The 16,314-nt window shown below is 50.3% G+C and overlaps 2 protein-coding genes across 6 annotated transcripts in view; one reads left to right on the top strand and one right to left on the bottom strand.

Moving 5' to 3' along the window:
* Positions 1-101: 101 nt before the first annotated feature.
* On the top strand, positions 102-8,863 carry CERS2 (ceramide synthase 2). Its single transcript, XM_061183530.1, has 11 exons — positions 102-224; positions 4,932-5,105; positions 5,534-5,651; positions 5,844-5,962; positions 6,192-6,249; positions 6,355-6,405; positions 6,642-6,734; positions 6,921-7,049; positions 7,279-7,385; positions 7,523-7,676; positions 7,856-8,863. The coding sequence occupies exons 2-11, from the start codon at positions 4,933-4,935 to the stop codon at positions 7,994-7,996; spliced, it is 1,143 nt and encodes a 380-aa protein (XP_061039513.1). The 5' UTR covers positions 102-224; position 4,932; the 3' UTR covers positions 7,997-8,863.
* A 240-nt stretch (positions 8,864-9,103) lies between these two features.
* SETDB1 (SET domain bifurcated histone lysine methyltransferase 1) overlaps positions 9,104-16,314 on the bottom strand; it is a 29,601-nt gene continuing 22,390 nt past the window's right edge. For all 5 annotated transcript variants that reach the window (XM_061183526.1, XM_061183528.1, XM_061183525.1 and 2 more), the window contains 8 exons: positions 13,425-13,594; positions 12,231-12,859; positions 11,387-11,415; positions 11,141-11,273; positions 10,709-10,874; positions 10,151-10,362; positions 9,815-9,903; positions 9,104-9,625 (listed from right to left, as the gene is read on the bottom strand). In XM_061183526.1, coding sequence (XP_061039509.1) covers positions 9,508-9,625; positions 9,815-9,903; positions 10,151-10,362; positions 10,709-10,874; positions 11,141-11,273; positions 11,387-11,415; positions 12,231-12,859; positions 13,425-13,594 — 1,546 coding nt within the window. In that variant the 3' untranslated portion in view covers positions 9,104-9,507. The remainder of the gene's footprint in view (positions 9,626-9,814; positions 9,904-10,150; positions 10,363-10,708; positions 10,875-11,140; positions 11,274-11,386; positions 11,416-12,230; positions 12,860-13,424; positions 13,595-16,314) is intronic.

The raw sequence follows: 16,314 nt of genomic DNA on the forward strand, positions 1-16,314 counted from the left end.
AGAAGGAGGGAGGAGGGAGGGAGCGGGCAGGCGGGCGGGCGGGCGGGCGGAAGGGGGAGGAGGGAGGGAGCTGGCAGGCGGGCGGGCGGGCGGAAGGGGGAGGAGAGGAGTGAGCGGAGCCAGTCCGGAGGGGGCCTGGAGCTCGGACGAGAGGAGAGACGGAGCAGCGGCTCCCGGCCCGGCCAGCTCCGCGACGCCGCTGCCGCCGCTGTTGCCGCCGCCGAGTGAGTCGGGACGGCCTCCCGGGAGCCCGAGGCGCCGCGCGCAGGGGTGGGGCGGGACGCGGCGCGGAAAAAGTTGGGAGAACTGGGGGCCCGCGAGGACGCGGCTCCACGGACAGGGCCGGCGGGGAAGGCAGCGGGCCGAGGAGGGGAGAGGGGCCCGGGCGCGGGGCGCCGCAGCTGGCTCGGGGCCTCTGCCGGGCGCGCTCATGGCGGCGGGCCTGGGGGAGGGCGGGCCGGAGCGCCTCGCGGGAGCGGCCGGGCCCCCAGCGCCGTCCGAGGGCAGGCTGGCCGTGCGCCTGGGCGTCCCCGGGCGCGCCGCCCCGAGCCCGGAGGAGCCCTCCTGGGCAACAGGTAGGGGCCGGGAGGTGGGGACGCGGGGCTGCTCGCGGACAGCCGAGCCCCAGGCGCCCCTTTGTCGCGGAGTAGGCAGCTCCGGTGACCACTTGCATGAGAGCCCCCTGCCTGGCTGCGGGCCCGCGGCGTGGCCCCTGGCCCGGAGGGTCCCGTGGCTATAGAGTGGGAGGAGAGTGGAGGGTCTTGCTTTTTCTTACCGGTTCACTGTGCCCACTCCGGGAGGGAGGTCAGAGCGTCCATGTGCTTAACGGGAAACAGGAAGGTGCGGCTCTGAGTGTCTATCCCGGCCCCCCAAGGCTAAGGCTCTTATACCGTTATGGGGTGTGTGGGGCTGCGGTCGGGGGGAGCTGCTGGTGAAACTGGTTTTCTGGGCCTCACCTCCTGGCTAATTTTTGGCCCGGAAGCTCTCTGGTGAGTAGGTTAATTGCATGTGTGTGATTATAGTCTTTGGCCTCAGCTTAGGGGTTCACTTCCCAAGCCAGGTTCTTGGCATCAAAATCTGGTTTGTCACCTGAGTAGCCAGGTCCAGGAAGCAGGGGGTTCTGAGGATCCTGAGCAATGGATTGAGCCCCTCTTTCCAGAGAATTGAATCAGGGAAGGCTTCTAGCAGGCGATCACTCCCTCCCACATCTGTGTTGGAAGGGTTGCTGTCCCGTACCAGAGTCGAGGTGACTGGGCCCGATGTGGGTGGCTGACAGTGCTTGTGATGGGACTCCTAAGGGTAAGGGCTTGTCTGCAGCCTCCTCCCGCTGGGTCTGGCCCTAACCATACAGTGACCTGCACACCCTCTGTTCTGAAGAGAGAGAGTTCCTTGTCTGCCGTGATACCCCACAATCCACTCCCTTCACTGGGGCCTCTGGCCAGCTTTCCCCCTGGGAAGGAGGGCTTCCACTTTCCCCTGTCACTGGCCACAGGCTGGCTGATCCTTTACTGTGCCTTCTGCACACACCCCCTCCCACCTGCCCCTGGGGGCTGTAGTCTCATGCAGTATTTGGGTGTGTTGGGGCCTCTGGTGGGGCAGCCCAGAAAAACGAAAATTTGGGGACCTATACTGCAGCCTGGAGCAATGACACACCTCTTCTTGGCTTCATCCATTGCTCACTGCCTTCTAGTTTATGACCTGCTGTCGCTCCCTGAAAAAGTTTTCAACAAGGAGGACTATTCAGGTCTCTTCCACTTCTTTTTTGTAGTCCCTCAGGCTTCAGTGGAAGCTGGGAGTCTGTGGGACCCTCTCTTTGTCACTCTCTCTTCCCTTACTTACTGATCCTGTTATATTTTCCTCAATTATTCCTCCAAACTGAGAGCTGCTGGGACCGTTATCCCATTGAGTCTGTCTGTGAGATCCCTTCATCCCAGACTCAAACTTCTGCCCTCCTAGCCAGCTGGGTCTACAAGCCCCCATGGGGACTTTCTGCCCCTTTTCGTCCATCGGTGAGGGTCTGGGACAGGTCAGTCAGAGTTGGGGCAAAAGTTGGGGGCTGAGCGGAGCCCTGTTCAAGTTGCTGGTAATCCAGTGCCCACGAAATCCCCGCTCTGCTGGCCCCTCTCCAGCCTGTGCCTCAGAAAGTGGTGTCTGGGTCTCTGGGGCAGGATGTGTGTCTGTGAGAGAGAGAGAGAGACAGGGACACATACACACACACCCTATTGTCTTGTCATGTGTGTGTGGGAGTAAATTCTATAAGTGGAAAAATATCTATAGGTGTGATTTTCTCCACCAGGAGATTAAGTAACGTGACCCAGAAAAGCAGGGTTGTCTCCCTATCCTGAGGGAACATCCCCTTTTCTTGACCCAGCTTTTTGTTTGTGGGATCCCTTTACTTGGCTGGGTGTGCCAGGGATGCCACTGGGAGCAGACTGATTGGTTCTGTGGGGAAGTGTAAATGAGGCCAGCTGGGAGCCCCTGTTGTCTTCCCTTCCCCCTCACATGGAGTCAGAAGTCCTGACCCTGCTGAATCTGGTGCCTCTCCCTGCTGGGCTAGGCCCTGGCGGGTGACGGGCAGGGCTGGGGCAGTTGCTCCTCTGCTAATGGAAGTACTGGGCGGCAAGGGAGGGCTATGGTCACAGAAAGCCTGAAACCCAGGTGTGAGAGAGCCCTCGTTCAGAATCTGCCTCTCTGAACTCCTGACACATCATGCCCTCCTGCTCACACCATCTTCCACTCTCCCTGCTTGGAGCAGGAAGGGGACAGGTGCTGTCTTGTCCTGGGGTTGAGATCTTGTCCAGGCGCTTGCCCTTGACCTCTCTCTGACCCTCTGCCTACTTCCCCAGCTCCTCACCTTCTTTGTAGGGATCAGACTGGCATAAGACATTCCTGGACCCCAGGAATCAGGAAGAGGGGCTCCACTCATACCCTCCAGGACCCCAGCTAGCCCTCTGAATCTTTAATCCTCAAAATATCTGTGACGAGAGAAACTTCCCTGCCGGTTTCCACTGACCGGAAACCGGGTCAGGGATGGGACCCAATTTCTAGGCCTGACAGTGCCCTTGGCTTTAAACCTCAATGCAGGAGAAGTTGGGCTCCAAGAGATATAGCAGTGAGGTGACTGGGGCAGGTCTATTTCCTCACCTCCAATCAAGCTAAGCAAAAAAGTTGGAAAAGAAGAGCCAGAGGTGTGCCACCACATCTAGGCATTCTGCCTTGTCCCTTCTCGACTAAATTTTCTACAACTTCTCTCCAGGAAAAAAGTGTGTGTGTGCACGCCTGGTTGCGTGGGGAGAGTTCTACTGTGGATAATTGTGTTTTAATTTTGTTCAGTTCAAAAGGCTTCCATCTCTTTAACTAATTAAGTATTTCTTCTGGCTGAGGTGGAGGGGGAAGGGGCAGTACCCTCAGGAGCTGAGGCCTGGAATGTGTGTGTGTGTGTGTGTGTGTTGCTGGGGGCGGGTGGAGCTGAAGCTCCTTTACTATCAGTGCTGACCTCTGAGAGAGCAGTGACCAGGAGTGGGGACAAGAGGGTAAAGTCCTTGAGCTGGAATACAGACCCGTGACAGGCTGAGAGGGATTTCGCAAGTGCTTCTGTGGTGGGTGGGGGCGGAGCCGTCGGAGGAGCAGCCCAGCTCAGCTGTGATATGATCAGCCTTCAGCCGGAGAGCGGCACCAATTGGTCTCCAGTTCATAGCAGAGAACAATCTCCCAACTCTTTTTCCTCCCTGGCTGGGAGGGGACCACCTTCCTTCTGTGTCAGCTTTTAGTCTCAAGGCCAGCCTGGATACCGCCCACCGAGCCTCCCTCCTGGGAGGACGAGGGGTCGGGAGCCTGGCAGATTTGCCCTTGTCATCCTACTGGGTTCACTGCTGAGTCCCAGGACTGCCAGGTGTTGTGTGGTCCCAGCATCACTGTCTCTTCAGGATCATCTAGCTGCTTCTCTCAGCTCCAAGCAGCTGCTGTCCCCGCTTGGGCCCCAGATCATTCCCTTCTTCATTCGGGTATTCAAGTAGTCAGTAACACCCTGTAGATCCTTTCTCTTTCAGTGGAGGAAAGGGGGGAGGCGGGGGAAAGCAGCAGCTCTTTCCTAGCTGAGGGTATTTGTGATGGGTGTTCCCCACGCAGACTAGTATTTTATTTTCTAGATGAGCCTTAATAAGAAATAGCTCCTAATTCTACCAGCTGTCTTAGTCTGCTGTCTCGACTCTCTGTCCCCCAATCCCTGACTCCCTGAAGCCTTGTCTTCATTTTGTTTCTGAGGATAGGCTTCAGATAGGGTTCTTCTGCCTTATGTTTGGGAACTGGATGACTTGGCATGGGGTATTAATCTTGTGTGCAATATTTTGATGTCCATTGATTGTCCTGGAGCTCAGCATTCTTTGGGAGCATAATTTTGCTTTACTCAGGCCTCTTAATTTTCCCTAGGACCTGCTGCCTCAGTGGGTTATAGGGAAGGAGGAGGAAGGGTTTGTCCCAACCCTGCAATCCTTTCTTGGGCTTCCCTGGCAAGGAAGCTTCCAGTTATGGGTTGCTTGGGGGCACTAGGGGGAGGCTGGAGAGTGCGGGGAAGGGAGGATGCCTCTGACTTTAGTTAAGATTGTTGGCTACAGCTTCTAGGGCCAGATCCTGCCTGTCCTCCACGTGAGGATAGCAAAATGATGGAGAGACCCCAAGATTCTTAAGTCTAGGGAATCAGGACTTCTACGGGGTGTTAGCATCACCTTTGGTTGATGTGCATAGTAAATGTTAGAACTGGAAAGCCACCATATTTCGGATGGGGAAACTGATTTGTCCACACGGCCAGGACTAAAACCCAGGGCTTGAGTCTTTGCCCCTGCTCTTTCTGTTAACACTGTGAAAATTTTCATCTGTCTCTTCTTGCACTGCTGCCTGCTTTGATGCCCTCTACCTTCCCCTTCCTCACTCAGGATGCTCCAGACCTTATATGACTACTTCTGGTGGGAACGGCTGTGGCTCCCTGTGAACTTAACCTGGGCTGATCTAGAAGACCGAGATGGACGTGTCTACGCCAAAGCCTCAGACCTCTATATCACTCTACCCCTGGCCTTGCTCTTCCTCATCATTCGATACTTCTTTGAGCTGTGAGCATACCAACATACCCCTATGCCTTCCCTGGCTGCCAGCCACACAGTTTCTTGTACTTGAAGTTTGTCTCTTGCTGTTTAATTGGTCCTAGACCCTGGTGTTCTCACCACCCAGGTCCCTGCCTACTGTGTGCCCCCCACTGAAGGCAGCATTGTCTTTCTGAGGGCTCAGCACCCCCAGGCCCTTTCCTTCAATGGTTATTTGTTCTCACCCTCCACCCGCCTGGTCGCTAGTGAACACAGGCAGCTTTGTCAGCTATGGGCAGCCCAAGGCAGCCAGAGAGGGGGTTGCCGGGAAACTGAGGCCCAGGATAAAGTTGTCTGAGCTTGCAGTCCCGCCCCGCCAGCCCCCTAGCTTAGGGGCTACCAGGAGACTGAGGTGCTTCAAGAGAGCCCGACGGTCCTCACTCATATCCCTTCCCCAGTTACGTGGCTACACCACTGGCTGCCCTCCTGAATGTAAAAGAGAAAACTCGGCTGCGGGCACCTCTCAACCCCACTTTGGAGCATTTCTACCTGACCAGTGGCAAGCAGCCCAAACAGGTATGAGCTGCAGACCCTGTTCTGGGAGTTAAGAGTTCTGGTGGGGAGTGAGGAGGAGATAGGGTTGGGATGCCAGCTCTGGTGGCGGAAGAGATGGGAAGGCAGTGGGGCCAACTTGGGTCATTACTGGCAGAGGGTGGGGTGCTGCTGAGTTCTGAAGCGGAGTGTAATGGGCTTCTTCACTACACTCAGGCAGAGGTAGAGCTTCTGTCACGGCAGAGCGGGCTCTCTGGCCGCCAGGTAGAGCGCTGGTTCCGCCGCCGCCGCAACCAGGACCGGCCCAGTCTCCTCAAGAAGTTCCGAGAAGCAAGGTAGGGGAGGTTGGAGCAAGAGAAACTGGGCGGCAGAGGAAGGTCTGATGTATTTTGCTGGGAGGGGTGAGTCATAGCTGTATGCAGGGAGATTATACCCGGCTGAGGAGGGAAATTTGGTTATTAATATCCGTGAGGGGGTATCTGGAGGGAGGTACTTGGGGGTTGGTTGGAGGGCTGTCCCATTCTCCCACCCCTCTATCCTAGCTATTTCTGCTTCCTCTTCCAGCTGGAGATTCACGTTTTACCTGATTGCTTTCATTGCCGGCATGGCTGTCATTGTAGACGTGAGTGGGGATTCCTGGGAGGTGGGAGTAGATTCTCTGGCAAGGTGGGATGAGGCCACAGAATTTGGGTCCTTCCTCCTTTAACCTCTCACCATCTCTCTGCAGAAACCCTGGTTCTATGACATGAGGAAAGTTTGGGAGGGATATCCCGTACAGGTACGAGATGGGTCCTGATTCCTTACACGGGGTGATTAAGAGAACCAGTGTAGGACAGGATTAGGACATACACATTCTTGTGAAGAGATGATCTCGGAACATGTGACAGAAAGGACTGGAGTCATGGTGCTAAACATAACCTCAGATTCTGGGAGGGCTGGGTTTGGAGAGGTGAGACCCTTGAGTCCAGTTGCTCTGGGGTCCCTTACCTTCCTCTTTTCTCTCCCCTCTCCCAGAGCCTCATCCCTTCCCAGTATTGGTACTACATGATTGAACTGTCTTTCTACTGGTCCCTGCTCTTCAGCATTGCTTCTGATGTCAAGCGAAAGGTGGGTCAAGGGGCTGTGCCATTAAGCCTAGGAGCCAAAATGAAGCCCTGGGATGAATAGCCTCCCCTTTGACTTCTGGGTGCTTTGGATGGAGTTGTGGGATAAGTGGAATTAAAGGTGAGGGGGAGGAAGAATGGAGGCTAGGGGCCAGGAAAAGGTCCTCTGGAGGCTGCATCTTTTCTACAGGATTTCAAGGAACAGATCATCCACCACGTGGCCACCATCATCCTCATTAGCTTCTCCTGGTTTGCCAGTTACATCCGAGCAGGGACTCTTATCATGGCTCTGCATGACTCTTCTGACTACCTGCTAGAGGTCAGGATTTCTGGGCATTTCTTCAAGCCTAGAGACCCTGGTGCAGGTTCTCTGTCTCTCTATCCATTTTCGGTGGGGTGGGGGTTGGGGGGTAGTGGTTGGGGGGGGGGTGGATGTTCCTGGGATCAAGAAGCTGGGGGCACAGAGCCAGTGTGGTAACTGGGGCATACATATGAACGTATACGGGAGAGTCGGGAGCTCATGATGGATGGGGGCTATATCTACACAGTCAGCCAAGATGTTTAACTATGCGGGATGGAAAAACACCTGCAACAACATCTTCATCGTCTTCGCCATTGTCTTCATCATCACCCGACTGGTCATCCTGCCCTTCTGGTGAGTAGGAGGCCACACTATACTCCTGTTTTCAAGAAATCAGGAGTCTCCCCGCTCCGCACCCACGTTTTCAATCCTCCATCTTAACCCCTTCTTTTCTGTGTTCACAGTTCTTGTCTCTCCCTTTTCATCCCAAGGATCCTGCACTGCACCCTGGTGTACCCACTGGAGCTCTATCCTGCCTTCTTTGGCTATTACTTCTTCAATTTCATGATGGGAGTGCTACAGCTGCTGCATATCTTCTGGGCCTACCTCATTTTGCGCATGGCCCACAAGTTCATAACTGGAAAGGTGAAGCTTCTGTCCCCATTGTGTAGGCCCTACTCCCCTCAACTCTAGTACTGCCCAAATTCCCTTCCCGTATCAGCAACCCTCTAAAAACTACTGTGGGGCCCTGGGTGTAGCTGGAGAAAGCCTACGGAGAGAGGCAGTCCTTAGGAGTTTGTAATCCTTCTCATCCCTTTCCACAGCTGGTAGAAGATGAACGCAGTGACCGGGAAGAAACAGAGAGCTCAGAGGGGGAGGAGGCTGCAGCTGGGGGAGGAGCAAAGAGCCGGCCCCTAGCTAACGGCCACCCCATCCTCAATAACAACCATCGTAAGAATGACTGAACCGTTGTCCCTGCTGCCCCTCAGATTAAAGCATAAAGCCAAGGAACTACCCCACTCTCCCCACAGGGTCGCCTGAAGCTCTGGGGAGAAAGGAGAAAGCGAGAGGAGGGTGTTCTCTGTGCCCCCACCCCTGCTGCTTTTTCACCCAGTTGCCTTTAAACCAAATGCTAACCAGCCTATCCCCAGGGAAGGGGAGGCTGGTTATATCCTTGTTAGAGGGGGGGATGGTCTTATTTTCCTCTCTACTTTCCAAGTTGTCCTTTCTATTGCTTTCGAGACCTTTCCTCAGCTCCGGGGGTGGGTGTCACAACTCACATTCCTTATTCTTCAGAATCTGGCCCTAGCTGTCTGCCTTTGACTCTCGGACCTCCAGAGCCAGGGTCGTGCCTTACTGTCCCACCCGTGGGCCTCATTCTGCCGAAGTTGGACCAAGGCTCACCTTTCTAATCTCCCTAACTTGGACCAGAAACCAAAGCTGAGCTTTTAACTTTTTCCCTCCTAAGATACAAATGAACTGAGTGTAGGAGGGTGCACATGACCCTTATCCTACCTCTGCCAAAAAGTGGGGGCCACAATGGGGACTGCTCAGACAGTCTCTTGTTACTTCTCTGCCAGCTGTCCCTGTAGTCACAGGTCCAAGATCTTACTGCCTCCTTTCTCTGGCCTCTTTCCCTAGGCTAGCTGGTTTGGAATAGAATGGCAACTAGTTCTAATTTTTATTTATTAAACATTTGGGGTTTTGGTTTTGAAGCCAGAATTACAGCTAGCGCCTGGCATTTCAGCAGAGGGACCACTTCAGACCAAAATGTACTGTTAATGGTTTTTTTAATTAAAATATATTAAAGATTAAGTAAAACATGGCAACAAGTGTTTGAGACTCTTAAGAACTGAGAAGAGGGATCAACTAAATAAACTAAGGTCGTTTTCCTCATGCCTTCCTCACAGTTATGTAACATTTAAAAATTTCAGATGGCAAGTAAGAAAAAGCAAAAGTAGAGAAAGGTCAAGATTAATGACAGCTGCCCACTGGGAAGGATGGGGGCAAAACAGATCTTTCATCAAAAGACCCAGAATTGGGAGCTGAGGGAGAGAAATCAAATCACAATCTTAGTTTTAACATCTTGTTAAAAGACTTTCAAGAAACAATACAAACCAGGGATAATAAAATACACAGCCCTCATTCTAGGAATAAAGTCTGTTAGAAGCATGAACACGTGAACAAATGTAGGATGGGAGGGGTGAGCAACAGGAGGACTGAAGGGATGTCAGGCCCAGGTTAGAGTGGTGACGTCTCCCACCTCTGTGCCTCAGGAGGTGGGGGAGGGGCCCTGCCTGCTAGCACCACAGTGGAAGGGATCTCCTGATCCAGAACCCCCATTTCTATCTACTAGGAGCTGGGGGAGTAGCCAGACTAGAGACTTGGGGGTCAGAATTCATCAGTCAGGAAGACCCAGTTCCTGAGGAAAGGGCAGTTCAGGAAGGGTTCGGAAGGTTAGGAAGAAGGCTGTCCTCTAAAGAAGACGCCCTCTGCATTCGATGGCCCCACAGCAGCAAAGCAGCTCCTTGCCCTCCACGCTGCCCACCTCGTAGTTGTAGTCCCAAGTGAGTTCTGTCCCAGCCCGGATTCTCCTGAAGAGGAAGAAAAGGAAGGAGTGTGGTGAAACAGCAGATAACCCAGGCACCTGGGGTGACTGAGCATGCAGGTGGCGCTGGATCACAGATGGAGGAGCGGCCCTTCAAATTTCTGTAGTCCTTGCCCCTCCCCAACCTTGAGCTTCTTTCCCTACCCAACCATCCCCTTTCCTGACTCCCTCTTACTTGCTGGCAAAGAAGGCCACCCACGGGAAGCGAAGATCATGAGTATCCACGAAGACATTCTGGACAAACAGGTTGGGGCTGCAGCTGTGCTGTAGGGTTAAGGACAGATTCAAATAAGAACTAAGGAAACAGAATCTGGCTTTGTGGGGTGAGTGAGAGTTGGATGAAAACAATGCCATTTGATCCTCCCCATCACAACAGAGAAGTTTTGAAGGATCCTTTGAGATCAAGAATTTATAACAAGAAAAGGTGGGTTTATATAGTTGTGTTAGAAGAACTAGAAATGTGAGGACCATGGGATAATCAGCACATACAGGTGAGGGAAAGGGGTCTCACATTGAGGTAGCGGCCCAGGTTGCCTTCAAGCTTGGCATCGATGATGTAGCAAGACTCCTCCCCATCGTAGAACTGGCGTGTGTTCTTACGAACAGGTGCACTCTCCCCCTTTTCCACGGATGCCATGTTGGTTGATTTAATGGCAATCCCATGGGTTGATTTAAGAGCAAAACCCCGGGTTGATTTTACTGCCACTTGGCGCTTCATTGGACCTGGACAGGAAGGAGAATGGGGTTAGGCCTGTCCTGCCCCATGACTGGACATTCTACTTCCATTTTTATCCCACCCAGGGCAGCTCAGGAATACCAATAAGCTGGGACTCTGAGGTAAAGAGCCTAGGTGGCATTTTTTTCAAGCAGGATTAGATCTGCTGGATAAAGGAGCTGAGGGAAAAGAGTAGGGAACTGGGAAGAAGAGAGGGAAGGGATGTGTCAAACATTGATATTAACAGTTTAGCTGGGACTCAGGGAGTCCTCCCAGAGATGCTTCAACTCTAAGGATCTGAATTTTCCCTCCAACTGGTTCTTTCCTACTACCCCCCAAATTCTTCCAGACTACCAGACATGTTCTTCTTGTCCTCAAAGTCATCGCCTTCAGAGCCAGAGGAGATGGTCTGGATATCATCACTGTCAACGGCTGTGGCTGAAGTCTGACCAGCAGTGGGCTTTCGGCTGGTCCCACTCTCCCCCTCACTTTCTGTGCTGCTGGACAGTGTCAGGATGTCCTGGGGAAGCGGAAGGGTGAAAAGAAGGAATAAGGGTAAATGGAGAGGGCCCTTTTGAATCCCTGCTTTTACCTATGGTTACGCAGGAAGGGGCTCAGACTATAACAAGATTAGATGCTGGGTGAAGGAAAATGAGGCAGGAAGTCAAGGCAGAGAAATAAGATATGTAACAGTAATTATGGTGACAGACTCGATGAGGTGAGAATGTTCAGACTCTGAATAAAACAGAAGGCTGGGTAAGGTACAGCTTGAGAAAGGTCACTTACGTCAGGGTTTGACTGAGCAGAGGCCATGAGTCGTCGGCTCTGATGCATGCTAGTCTTACTTGGTGGGCGTCGAAGTCCTTCAGCCTTCACGGGAGAAGGATTGTAACCATAATTTCGAGAGCTTTCAGTAACTCTGATGGGAGAGGAAGACATGAGAGGGGTCAGGTTACTGGCTGTTTCTTAGGCTACTTCTGTAGGCTTTAGAGAAGGTAGACTTGGAAAAAGGTCAAAGAGAGAGGCACTTACATTGACATCTTGTTTCGGTCATCAGGGTCCTGGAAAAGAGAGTAAGTGAAGGGTTAAATGTTTTCATGGTCCTGGATAACAAACCCAACGATTACAGACTTCACCTCAAATGACCTCCAAAGACATTAGCCAGTAAGAGGTACACTATCTAAAGTGGGGTGTGTGTGAAGAAATTACTCTGCAAGTTAAGAATAACAATCATTCTCATCAGGAAGCCCCCCTGGGAGGGGTCTTTAACCCTTCCCAACAATAGGGCATTAAAAAATGTACATGGAAAACACCATGGGCAGAATCTTACGAGGACAAGGGACAGTTCACCACCTGTAATGTGCTAAATTTCAACATCATTAAAAATACACGTAAGATCAATTCTTGTAAGATCATTCTACTATACAATTCATGTAAGATCATTCTACTATAATAAAAGAAAGCAATGATGTAGATAACTTGAAATAGCAACTAAAAAAATTACTTATAAACCCTTCACTTTGGAATAAATCAGATACTTTCCCCCCAGCAGGCTGATTTTAAAATAATTTGGTTCTTTAAACCAACACTAGGAATGTATTAGGGGTAGGTTAATCAGATTTGCCACAGAAATATCCATCAAGTAAATAATCTGCATGTGAAGACTCATGAGGGAATTCCCTGGTGGTCCAGTGGTTAGAACTCCACGCTTCCACTGCAGGGGGCACAGGTTTGATATCTGGTCAGGGAACTAAGATCCCGCAAGCCGCGTGGCATGGCCAAAAAAAAAAAAAAAGACTCATGGTGAGACTACATTGTTACCATAAAAAAGTTATACAAAAGCTACAATTCTCAAGAGTTTCCTGCCACTGCTTACCTCCTTCTTGGGCTGCTTGATGTCTCCCTCATCCTTGAAGCCCAGCCCTGAGGTGGAAGCCTTCTCAGCCTCCCCTCTGCCTCCCCCAGCGTGACCTTCCCCACCTTCACTAGTTTTGAAGGATGAACGGCTATCAGAGTCAGCAAAGCCACCTTCACTGACACTATTGCAGCTCAACCACGAGGCCACTTTGTTCTTGGGTGTCTCTTCAGAGGAAGGTGGATTGCAGCCACCTACAGGGATCGATGGAGGGACAGGAACACGTGGGGGCCCAAGGTCTGGGGGGCGAGAGTCCTTGGAAGGCATCTCAGACAATCCATTCTCCTTCTGGCCCCGGGTCTGCCGCCGGGTAGCATAGCTGCGCCACACCGAGCTGGTGCTGAAGTCCTCATCCTTACAGAAGTTATCATCTGAGCTATCGTCATTGGACTCTTCGGGGTCCTCTGTACCGCTGTTGCCATCTTCCTGGTCCTTCAAGTCTACACCACTGCTGTCAGAGGAACAGGGGGCATCACTCTCATATCCTTCCTTGAAGTTCTCCACGCTCTCGATATGGTCCAGATTGGCAAAATACTCATCACCCATTTCCAGGCCCTCCTTGTCGGCAAAGTCATCTGTCAGGATTTTGCCTGGGAATGAAGAGAAAGGACTTCCAGGGTTATGAGGTGCTTTTAGAAAGAATAAAGTTCATTCCATCAATATCCAGCCCACCAGCAAAGGGAGTCAAATCGCCTCCATTATGGTGTCTCATTTCTCTTTGATGATACCTCTTTCTTAGTGTCTTAACTATGAGAGTAAGGGGAACTTACTATAGTTTTAAATCTTGCCCTTTCTGCCATCCCATTCTTCCTCTTTACTTTGTTTTCCAAAAGAGAGTTCTTCAGTTATGCTAAATCTCTGGGTGGAGTGGAGTGATGTGGGAAAAAATGACACACTGGACTCTACTATCATGTCTCTCTGATGAAACATCATGTCCACAATTTCATCCCTTTTCGTTCCCGTCCTCCTGAAGCACTTCTGTCCCTTCTTGATCCACCCAGACAGGCACATCACTCATGTTCTTTATAGAAGAAAATCCTGGCTTCCCCTTTCCCCCAGTTCACATGTTAAGCATTCTTAAGTTCAACTTGTCTATGATTCAATGTCCCACCATGTCCTAACCCCAGAAAGCAACCCTTTCATTTCATCACCAACCTGCATAAATACAGACAAAGGAGCCTTTGGCAATGTCATCCAAGCAGCGGATACCCCAGCCCTTGTTCTGGGTCTTGAAGAGCTGCAGTCGAACCTGCAGTCCATGCTGTACCAACCGGTTTGTGCACATGTTTGGGTCACATTTGCAGCGTTTGTTACACTCATAAACTCTGGGAGGAGGTCACAATAAAATCAATCATAACACCATCACTAGAGCATCCATTACATCCACAGAACTTTTATAATTTTTAAGGTGTCATCATTTATCAGGTAATGATCTAAATGAGCAGACTTACTGAACTGTCTATGCCCTTTGATTCATCTGGGAATATAGCCCAAAGAAATAACTCAGAAGGGGGAAAAGTGACTGATACAGATATTTATAGCACTACAGATAGTAACAGTGAATAACAGAATGCCTAACAACTGGAGAAAAGCTAAGCAAACTATGAGGTGAATATGGATTCAGAGCCATTAAAATAAGTCAATTTGTAGAAATAGATACATAAAATAAAGATATTTAAGGGACTTCCCTGGTGGTCCAGTGGTTATGAATCCGCCTTACAATGCAGGGAACGCGGGTTCGATCCCTGGTTAGGGAACTAAGATCCCACATGCTGCGGGGCAACTAAGCCTGTGCGCCACAACTACTGAGCTCGCGCACCTCAACTAGAGCTCGTGTGCCACCAACTACAGAGCCCACGCGCCCTGGAGCCTGTGTGCCACAACTAGAGAAAGAAAAAACCCCGGAAGCCACAACTAGAGAGAAGTCTATGTGCTGCTATAAAGAGCCCACGCGCTGCAACTAAGACCCGACGCACCCAAAAATTAATGAAAATAAATAAATCTTAAAAAAAAAAAAGAAGCGAAACATCTTTGTTAGGTCCCTTAAAACCCCACCGGGGTTGGGTAGGTATTAGCGCTCATATTCTCTGTTTACAGCTGATAAAACAGGATCAGCTTGGAAGCAACAAGGCCAGAATTTGAACTCAGGTCTAATTACCACCACATGAGATTTTCAGAGTAGCTATACTGAGTATCATTCATTCATTCATTCAACAAAATTTGAATGGTTACTATGTGCCATGCACTGGGTAAATTAGCTGCTGGTGATACAATGGTGAGCAAGAGAGACAAGGTTCCTGCCCTCATGGAGATTACCTTCTAGCAGAAAAGAGAACAAAAACAAGTCAACAAATAAAATAAAGTTGTCACAGATACTAAAGGACACACTCTCAATGAGAGAATTAAGGGAGTGAAAATGACCTAGTTTTAGAGTGACCAGGAAAGGTCTCTCTGAGGAGGTGAGATTAAAGCTGAGAGCTCAAGGTTAAAGAAGATAATCATGCAAACAACAGTGGAAGGATGCCAAGAAGAGGGCACAGTACGTACAAAGCCTCTTGAGGTAGGCTGGCAAACACTGGGTGAACTGGATCCAGGCACTGAAGAATATCAGTGTGGTTGGAACAGTTTTGGAAGTAGAGAGATAGGAAGGGGCCAGATAGTACATTGTCTTGTGATCCAAGATTAAGAGTTAGAATAATATCCAAAGTGCAATGGAAAGCTTTTAAAGAGTTTTAAGCAGGGGAGTGACATATTTGTGGTTATTTGAAAATATTCTTATGAAACATTTCAAACATGTAAAAAAGATATAATGAACAGGCACCTACTACTCAGCATTATCAAATCTAAATGTTGTTACAAGATTCAATTTTCTTTGTTTATAATTAAAACATAAATGATACAATGCAGCTAAAGCTAACAGGTGTCTTTTCCTTTGCTTAGTTTTCAATATGCACTCAGCTCAAATTTATGTCCTGATTTCCCCAGTAGTCTCAATCTCCTCTGAAGATACTCAAACCCATCAGGTTTTCTATCAAACCCCCCTTCCCAAAAGTCTCTCCTGCAGCCAAATCTGACCTGCTCTGACACTGGCTGTTCTCTACATCTGGTGCACAGCTGTCAGCCTGGAAGCCCCCTTGACTTCACTATCATGTGGGATTCCCCTCACTCCTCTTTTGAGCTGGAGCCTCTGTTTCCTGGATCAGTATATGCCTTCTTCTCTCTTGTCTTTTTCCCCCATTTTAGTAAACATTTCCAGTAATTTTCTGAGAGGGAAAATAATGGAAAATTTTGAGGTATTTCATGTCTAAAAAATGTCTTTAGGGACTCCCCTCGTGGCACAGTGGTTAACAATCTGCCTGCCAATGCAGGAGACAAGGGTTTGATCCCTGGTCCGGGAAGATCCCACATGCCACGGAGCAACTAAGCCCATGTGCCACAACTACTGAGCCTGCGCTCTAGAGCTCACAAGCCACAACTACTGAGCCTGCGCGCCACAACTACTGAAGCCCACGAGCCCTAGAGCCCGCGCACCCCAACTACCGAAACCTATGCACTCTAGGGCCCACATGCCACAACTACTGAGCCTGTGTGCTGCAACTATTGAAGCCCGCGTGTGTAGAGCCCACGCTCTGCAACAAGAGAAGCCTGCGCAACACAATGAAGAGTAGCCCCCGCTCGCCACAACTAGAGAAAGCCTGTGTGCAGCAACGAAGACCCAACGCAGGCAAAACCAAATAAATTAAAAAAAAAAAAAAAAAAAAGGCTTTTGCCTACTTTAACCAACAACTGATAACTCTAGGTTAGAAATAATTTTCCTTAGAATTCTGAACAGATTCCTTAATTGCCATCTAGCTTCCAATGTTATTTTGAGAAGGCCGAAGTCACTTTGAATTCTTTTCTTTTTTTTTTTTTGAATTCTTGTTTCTTTTGTGGTCTCTTTCTCTTCTCTAGAAGGTTTTAGTATTTTCTTTTTGTCCTCAGTGTTCTGTGGACACAACGATCAGATTTTATCATCATGTGTTTTAGTGGGGATCTATTTTCATCC

Source organism: Eubalaena glacialis, chromosome 3 (genome assembly GCF_028564815.1).
Source record: "Eubalaena glacialis isolate mEubGla1 chromosome 3, mEubGla1.1.hap2.+ XY, whole genome shotgun sequence".
NCBI lineage: Eukaryota > Metazoa > Chordata > Mammalia > Artiodactyla > Balaenidae > Eubalaena > Eubalaena glacialis.

Coding starts and splice junctions, on each gene's coding strand:
- CERS2 (XM_061183530.1), top strand. CDS start 4,933: ATGCTCCAGACCTTATATGACTACTTCTGGTGGGAACGGCTGTGGCTC. Junction 7,050..7,278: donor CTTCTGACTACCTGCTAGAG/GTCAGGATTTCT, acceptor ATATCTACACAG/TCAGCCAAGATGTTTAACTA. Junction 7,386..7,522: donor CTGGTCATCCTGCCCTTCTG/GTGAGTAGGAGG, acceptor TTTCATCCCAAG/GATCCTGCACTGCACCCTGG.